Below are 8,755 nucleotides of genomic sequence, written 5' to 3'. Positions count from 1 at the left end.
CATGAGTGAATTCTGTTAATTAGACTCCTGTCTAATTATAGCGGTCATGTTACCATGCAACAAGTTACAGGTTTACTGATGGATAGAAGCCTTAAATAAATGTGTAGATGTGGCATCCACAGTATGTCGGTTTAGGAGGTGTCGAACAAATCTGTCTTAAGAACAGAGTTAAGAAAGCATCCGGACAGTTTTAACTTAATCTGTCTCCACTCTCCGGATTTTTGTCTGTCAAAAAACACTCAAAGTATTTAAATTTATCATCAAGAACATTATGGTCTTGAATTAAATACTTTCTATTTGGAGATTCCCTGTTGGTCAGTTGTCAAACTTTGACCTTTAGACTGTGTTCTGATCCTGCCCTTAAAAAATTACAGAAATCCTTTGGCCTAACTATTGAACACAGTGAACAATCTACAAAACGTCATCACACTCACACCACATATCGCAGTTGTTTCATGACATTTTGTACACATATTAATAGACCGTACAGGATTCATCCCACAGAAAAATGATTACTGTAATTTTTTTAATCTAAAGCAGTGGTTCTTAACCTGGGTGTGTATGTATATATATATATATATATATATATATATATATATATATATATATATATATATATATATATATATATATATATATATACACTGTATATATATATATATATACACTGTATATATATGTATATATATACTGTATATATATAAAATATTTTTTTAAAAATTATATATATATATATATATATATATATTTATTTATTTATTTATTTTTTTTACTAAAGAAGTGTTTGGTGAGTGAGTATATGAAACCAGCAGGGTTCAGTAACTCCAACAAGGTTAAGAACCACTGATCTAAAGTGTGATTGCATCAGGAACACTGGGGAAAGTGCAAAGGCTTTTAGGATCAATTTATCATAGAGAATGATTGATTTTTGCACAGTGCCTTTCTTTGACTGTTCAAATGCACTTAAAATGAAAAACAGTGTGCAATGGGTGAAGGCAGTTGAACTAAAAACCCAGCTGTGAACGGAAGTTCAGTCGCAACAAATTTAGACACTGAAGTTCTTATACCATGTTAATTGAATATCATCAGCATGGAAGTAAAGCTAACCCATGAAATGAAAAATATACAGTATGCAGTAAACAAGTGGAGCTAGTGGACACTTTAGTTAAATAAACCAAATACGATTATACCACTCCAATTCTTAATCAGTAACACTTTGAAAAACCCTTAACCTATAACCTATTTAGTTGAATTATAATTTGGAGAGATTCTTAAAAATGAAACAACAAAATTAGATAACAATTTTTATCTGTTGCACAAGCAAATTCCAGAATGATCCTATTGTACTGTGTAAAATGTTGACCTTTACCAAAAACATATCCCTAGTATGTCTGTCGTAAAGAATGGGATCATTCATTCATTCATTCATTCATTCATTCATTCATTCATCTTCTCATCCCCTTCTTCTGCTGTTACGGGTCACGGGGGTTGCTGGAGCCTACCCGGTCTGACTTACAGGTGAGAGGTGGGGGACACTCCGAGCGAGATGCTGGTCCAATGCGGAGCCAACATCCAAAATGCACACACTCACACCTATGGGCAACTTGGAACAATCGATTAATCTGAGGCGCATGTGTTTGGAGGTGGGAGGAAGCCGGAGAACCCAGAGAGAACCCACGCAGACACGGAGAGAACATACAAACTCTAGAATGTAATCAAATCAAATTCAAATTCAAATCATGAATCTCTTACTTTAGACTCTTTAGACAACCAAACTGATCTTTGAAGAAGTTCTCGTGTACCTATTATTTATCCATCCATCCATCCATCCATTTTCCTGTAGACAAGACGATGTAATCGTCTCATCTTCAGCCACTTTTCCACCTTGTGGGTCACGGAGGTTGCTGGAGCCTATCTTAGCTAGCTACTGTTATTTTAAAACATTTTTTATTCCCAAAAATTAAGCTATTAGAATGAAAATTGTATCGATATTGGTACAAACCTCCAGTATTGTATTGGCATTGGTATAATTTTTATACGACTGTATCGTCAGGTTTCCTGTCTGTAACCGGGTGTGGTCGATCCACGTCTCATATACACTGGAAAGAAGTCAATTACATTTCACACATACTTTGTAAAGGCTTTTAAGGTGTGTAATTTGTGATTACATTCTTCCGTTTGCTCATCCTTATGTGTTTGGAACATTTGACCAGATAAAGGTTTTATTTAATTTTCCTATTACTCTTCAATGACAGAGGTCAGTCAAATGGAGTTTTAACAGCTGTGGGACACTAACTATTTCATCAGACACAATTTTTTTTAGTTAAATGATAGTTAGCCCCAGAATAGTTGTTAATTATAAAACATGGTTATCATAGCATTATTTTTACCATTAACCCAAAGATGTAAAAACATGTGCAGAACAGTTCAGCTGACGTTTAGCTCAGACAAGATGAAAAACACTATGAAGAGAAAACTGGTGTTACTTTTAAACTAAGTACTTGACAGTCTGCCAGCCTGACTCCGTCCACTTTCTTTCTGAGGCTCACACATCAGGGCAACCAGCGAATTTCATGCTTCAGTAATTGTTTTATATTTGCAAGGGCATTTACTGACATATTTTCTGCAAGGCCTGTAATATTAAATGTTCAGTCTCTGTGGTAAACTGTCAAAGTTAATTTCACCCCTGATTCACACACACCTAAAACAGAGAAGTTCTCTTTTTCAGTACTCTGCAACTTGCCAGTGTTGTTTTATTTATGTATAATATTCTTCTGGTAATCAACGCATTCAGTTTCACTTAACCAAACTAAATGCTTTTTACATTCACAATTCACACTGTGTGATATTACACAAACCCTGATAAAATATAATTGTGATATAAGTCATGCATACCGAAAAGCTTGGTGTTGAGCATTATTATGTGAGTGGGAAAAAGAAACTTCAATCAGTAGAGCCTACAGGTAATCTGTTTTAAAATGTTACATATGGAAATGCTTATTTGGGAATTGGTATCAAACATTTGAGATAGATATTCAAGATACTGCCAGCCTTGTCTTGAATATTTTATGCAGTATGATAAGAAAAAAAACAGGAAAGAAAATTTGGGTATGCATCTAGAGACCTTTGGGCCATACTTGTTCTTTTATATTTGCATCACAGATGAATGTATGACAGATGTCAAGTTTACAATATTCCTGTATTTAAAAAATAATGGCTTTATCAGTCAGAATTGTAAATGACAGTTTCACACATTCCACAATTTAATGCCATTGAAAATTTATTGTGATATCTGATAGTTTACATTAGAGTGAAAACAGACATGACATGGCTTTACTAAGACAGAATGCAAAGCAATGTGGTCAAATAAAGAGCATATATTTTTGTTTTTAAATTTAGGAAAATAATAATAATAATAATAATAATAATAAAACAGGCACAACATATAGCCATTATAAATACAACATGCTTTAAACCTTAAACTGTAGTTTAACAGTCCTAAGAAAAGAACTTGTGCAGCCTTTTCCCCTGTATTCCTATCTTGCCTTTGATCAACGTCCTGTCAGATACATTTCAGACAGTAACACAGCTCAAAAAGACAGCAGCCAGTGTCACAATAAAATAAAATATCAATAAAAAGTAAACAGTTTTCAGCAGCATATATCTACATTTTTCATCCAGGCTGCTTTGACTCTGTTCAAAACATTCTACAGAAAGAAAATGTCATCAGTGACAGGATTTCTCCTCTAGAATTTTGGTATAGCACTTAGATCTCCGGGGGACACAAAGATGATCCCTGGCTTCCTTCTTGCCCACTGACACAAGACACTGATGCATTTGATAGAACCTGGTTATTTGGTACACACAGTTGGTGACACTGGCAGCTGCTTTTTGTTGGTTAAGCTGTGACTCATCAAAGGTGGAGTATAGCGGCTCTGCAGTTGGTCACAAATGTTCCAGCAACCACTGCTGGTGCCATCTTTCAGGTCCTTGAAGAAACTGGCTGTGTGCATATAACATTTACAAGAATCGTTGGGCTACTCTCGTTTGTGTTTTAAGCACACATCATTGGTCTGGTGAGTCGTGTTGTGTTCCCAAATGTTGCTACCAGTGTCATTTTCTTTGCTGCATGATTCAAAAAGTTAACAGGGTCAAACTAAAAAGACGGCCGGGTTGTCACATTTTCAGCCAGTCATTGTCATCAAATCAGACACTGAAGGCTTGCTGAAAGGAAAGAACGAGCTGCATCCCATTTCAGGAGTTGCAAACCTTTGAAAGATGCATCCTTTCAGAGTCTGTCGGTCCTGAGGACAGATTGATCTGCACATCCTCTTCGGTTGAAATGGTGAACCCTCACAGATATAAAACCAATGGTACATTCAGGTGGCCTTAAGTCAAGCAGAAACAGTTGAGTCATGTAATGAGCCAGATGGGCCTACCCAGTCTGCTGACAGATGCAGTTCTTTCACTGGGAAAACATATTTTTGGAGGACGATCTTGTGTTTGGATCAAACTTTCAGTCAAAGTGTTTAATAAGAAATGTTGGCCAAGTATAGAACAGCAGGCAGGTCATGTGATAACACAGTTAGTGAAATGTTGCTTACTTGCCTGTAGTTTATCGGCACTGATGACCACAGGGAGTTCATATTCAATGGGGTTATATCTCCACTCTCTCCAGCCATACAAAGAGCACTTGAATGCACCATTAACCAAACACTAAAAGGTTAACAAGTTATGTCTAAATGTTGTGTCTGCACCGCAAATGTCACGATGCACTGATGGAAATTTGAACACCGCATCCCTGCAGCCACTGTGGAAGCTCAACGGGCTGATGTGAGGCTGTGGAGTTGCTCTTTAAACAACATGAAGGCTGCACTTAGAGGAAATTAATTTAGGAGAGGCATTATGTGATCTGTTAGGAGTTTTGAAATACAAACTTCAGAAGGATGCAGCTTCAAAATTTGGATAAACCAACTTAGCTCAGCTAGTTTGCAAAAGAAATATCAGAACAAGTTATATCAAATATATGAGGAATTAACAGCTCGTTTTTGGTCAACTCCAGCACAAAATTAACAAGTTTTTAAATATAACAATCAGATATTCACAGACCAGGTGAGGACCTTCAGTATGGCCACCTTAGAGTGTTTCATCCTCTGCAAGTACTCTATACAGGAGACACTGACTATGGTGGAGAAAGGGAATTGGTAAAGGCTCTCCCTGCGACATGGTGGGAGATTCCAGCTCGCCCTCATCATCTACATGGCTCAGCAGAGACCTAAACACGGCCCTTTAATGGGCTCACACCACACAAGCTAAATAAACAAGCTAACAGGAAAGAGAAAAACAGGATGATTTGCTTCCGAACAATCTGGCCTGGCTCTCGACCTCACAGATCACTGGGAGAGACAGAAAAAAACCAAACAGCTGCAAAAGAAAAAAACAAAACAAAACAAAACAGGACAAATAAAAAATTTCCAAACCCAGAGAGGAAAGAAAGAAAAAATGTCAAAGGAAAAGAAACTAAACATTCACTTTTGTGTGCAGGTATGCATATGGCCTAATACATATGCATGCACACACGCACACACACTCACACACCAAGAGGTACAGTGAACAAAAGTGCTTCAAGTCGGGGAAGTAAAACAACTAACCCATTAGAAATACATATAAAACCTCAAATATGTTACTTTATGTACAAAAACTGTAACACGGGCCAATACCTCAGCTGTTTAAATCTTTATTTCAAGTAGGTATCATTGCTAAATAATAAGGGTTTGCATTGTCATCGTTTTTAGATAAAAGGTCATGTGATCTGACTGACCTTGCCGGCAAAGTAATCAATCACTGCTGATTTTTAAATCTCTTCTGTCCCACCCCACCCCACCTGACCCCACTGGCATCTCTGCTATCCTTCCAATAAAAAGTCGAACCTTCTGGATCCCTCACTGACCAAAACATCTTCCTCTCTGTGAAATAATATACTGAAGATCCATCAGTTTTTGCACCTTTAAACTAAAAATAAAAAGTTAACAGAAAGTTTGTTATTCAGGAAAAAAACAAACAGGGAAGAACTCTCTAAGGATTTTGGTGAAGGATGTTTTTTGAGGGCTACTTAGGACCAGGAGGGTGAAGACACGTTGGTTCACATGACGGTTTTTGAGGTTATGCACAGCACAACAGAAAAAAAAAAAAAAAGGGGGGGGGGCGTTCCTGTTTTGAAGAGGCACAAGATTCATACAGCTTAGAGGCAAATCACAGATCCCATCCACAACGAGATGATTTATATTCTCTTAAGACAGAGACAGTGAAAGAGAGAGAGAAAGACTAAGAGAGAGATAAAGTGCAAGAGCAGGACCAAAATGGTGGGACTTCATGGATAGCAGCAAGAAAATACTGAATGGTCACTCGAGAAATTTTGTCCCGATGGGGTTTCAAGCAAAAAAGTGAAAAGAGAAAGGCTGCATTTGTCTAAATAATTATAACATGAAATCTAATTGTCTTAAAGTCTCTGACATCACTTCAACAGTTTATTGTTGAACCCAACAATAACACCCAGAAAAAACTTTCTATTCCTCTCCAACAACCCATCGTCCATCTGTGAGAAGGCAGTTACGAACAGATGAGAAGAGTTTTTGCCTCTAAACTGAGATGAACCAAAGGCCTCCGCAAAGTGCAAACGAAGGAGCATCGTTCAAGTATGCCGCTGTGTAATGCAACACACACACAATGCATATATACAGTCTTATGCATTCATACATGTGTGCAGATATTTTCATAGTATCTATGGATGTTATTGTGTTTCTATTAATATGCAGGTTTGTCTTTTCTTCATTATTAGATAATGGAAGAATACAGTCTGACCAATGTTTCATGACACATGGATGGTTTCAGGTTCCTCCGTCTACAAACCACTTCTTCTCCCACTCATGACTTGTTTCACTGTTGCAAAATGGGACCAGCCACAATCGCATTTATCCAAACACTATCATTAATTAAATATATATATATATCTATGTGTGAATACATATATGTGGATGTGTGTGCCTGTAAGACTATTTTATGTCAAAGAAATATTAGACGCTGCTTTCAATGGTTTGTGAGTGATGCAAGGTACCAGATGGAGAAGAGAGAATAAAAGAAAATTGAAGAGAAAAGGAATAAAACTGAAAATAAAAACACACAACTGCAATCATTTGCCATTTTAGAAAGAAAAAAAAAAATTCTGCTACATATGTGTAACTACCCCCTTGCACCTCCCCTCGATAACTGTCCCTGATTGCTCATTTGGACATTAGCAAAGACAAACATGATCAGCTATGAACAAGAATACCACCCAAAAACAAACAACACAAACATTACAACGTGACAGGGAAACAAAATGCTAACCAGTAACATCCATCCGCCAGTAAAACAAAACATTACCAAACCAAGAAATACAAACTAATAACATAGCAAATAACCTTACAATAATAACAAAAGTCATGAAATTCATTCATCTCGCTGGATGGGCGAAATAAAGCAAAACGTCAAATTAATGTCTTTTCTCCTTTCACATAGTGGTCACCGGATCACCACAATCACTTGTAAGCGTGGTTCGGTGGGAGTTTGGGGGGGTGGGGTGACAGTGAGCTGGGCCATGGTTGGACCCAAAAAGCTCCGGAGCTGCGAAGGAGAACACACAATCTTTATCGTAACGACGACTCCTGTGACATGACTTCTCAACAGTTTCTCCACTTCATCCGTGTGTCGTTGGATCTGTTCAGTTTTCACGATGAGCAGGTGGGTGTGTGTGCGTGGAGGAGACCAGGGGATGGAGGTCCGTGGAGGGAGGTCGTAACGGAGTGGGGAAGGGGGTGACAGTTGGAAAGGGGGTGGGCGTCGATGGTCGACGCTCCACGCAGTTCAGTAAAGAGGCATTCCAAGGTCAGGAGGAGACAGAGCAGCCGGAGCGTCACTCCCATCCATTGTCCTTGATCATGTGAGCCAGCTCGATGATGAACTTTCCCTCTTTGTACTTTTGACTGCTCTCAAACGCATGCTCCTGTGGAAACACACACACACACACACACACAGCAAAAGGTGAACAACACGTTTGTCCACACGCAGTGGTACTAATGTCACAAGTACCAGTCTAATTCTGTAACCGCTTAACAACGGATACGACAGGTATGACTGAATAAACACAGTTCAAGTTAGAATCAAACTTTAAAACATTGAGCAACTATTAAATAACACGTATGACCGAAACTAATATTACTTACTTTTACAATTCGAATCAAAGCTTTACTTAGAATTCTACAGGAGATCCAGAAGGTCTCAAAGATATCAAAAAGGTTTTTGTTTTTTTTATTGAATCGCTAATTCCAAAACCCCGAGTGGGTTGTAAACTGGTTTCTTTCCATTAATTCCTCAGTGGGTTTCCATTAAATAAGAGTCATGTGGAGAAAAAAAGTGAATGGGTTTGTTGGTTTTGTTTTTTGTTCATCTGTAGCACGCCAGTCATTTTTGTGTTCAACATCTCAAGACTAAGAAGTGTTTAAAATGACGCTATAATGACCAAATCCTATCTCTTTGATTTCTAAACTTCCTGTCTGGACAGACGTCTCTTCGGGTGCAGGAGGGCTTCTTGACGACATCTTGATGGACCGTCGCTCTGATGACGTTATGTGGGCTGAATATTTGCCTGGCCTGCTTTGCCTTGTAAACCAATTCCACTTTGCTTACCTTGAGGGGCCTCACTGAGAATCTATAATCG

General features: G+C 38.0%; 1 protein-coding gene across 2 annotated transcripts in view; it reads right to left on the bottom strand.

Moving 5' to 3' along the window:
• Nucleotides 1-3,268: 3,268 nt before the first annotated feature.
• The window catches only part of LOC137593000 (protein yippee-like 1), a 28,004-nt gene continuing 22,517 nt past the window's right edge, over nt 3,269-8,755 (bottom strand). For both annotated transcript variants that reach the window (XM_068311553.1, XM_068311552.1), the window contains exon 5: nt 3,269-8,041. In XM_068311553.1, coding sequence (XP_068167654.1) covers nt 7,952-8,041 — 90 coding nt within the window. In that variant the 3' untranslated portion in view covers nt 3,269-7,951. The remainder of the gene's footprint in view (nt 8,042-8,755) is intronic.

The sequence above is a fragment of the Antennarius striatus genome, chromosome 3, assembly GCF_040054535.1.
Source record: "Antennarius striatus isolate MH-2024 chromosome 3, ASM4005453v1, whole genome shotgun sequence".
Taxonomy (NCBI): Eukaryota; Metazoa; Chordata; class Actinopteri; order Lophiiformes; family Antennariidae; genus Antennarius; species Antennarius striatus.
Note: the sequence above shows the minus strand (reverse complement) of the source record. Positions and strands in the feature narration are given on the sequence as shown.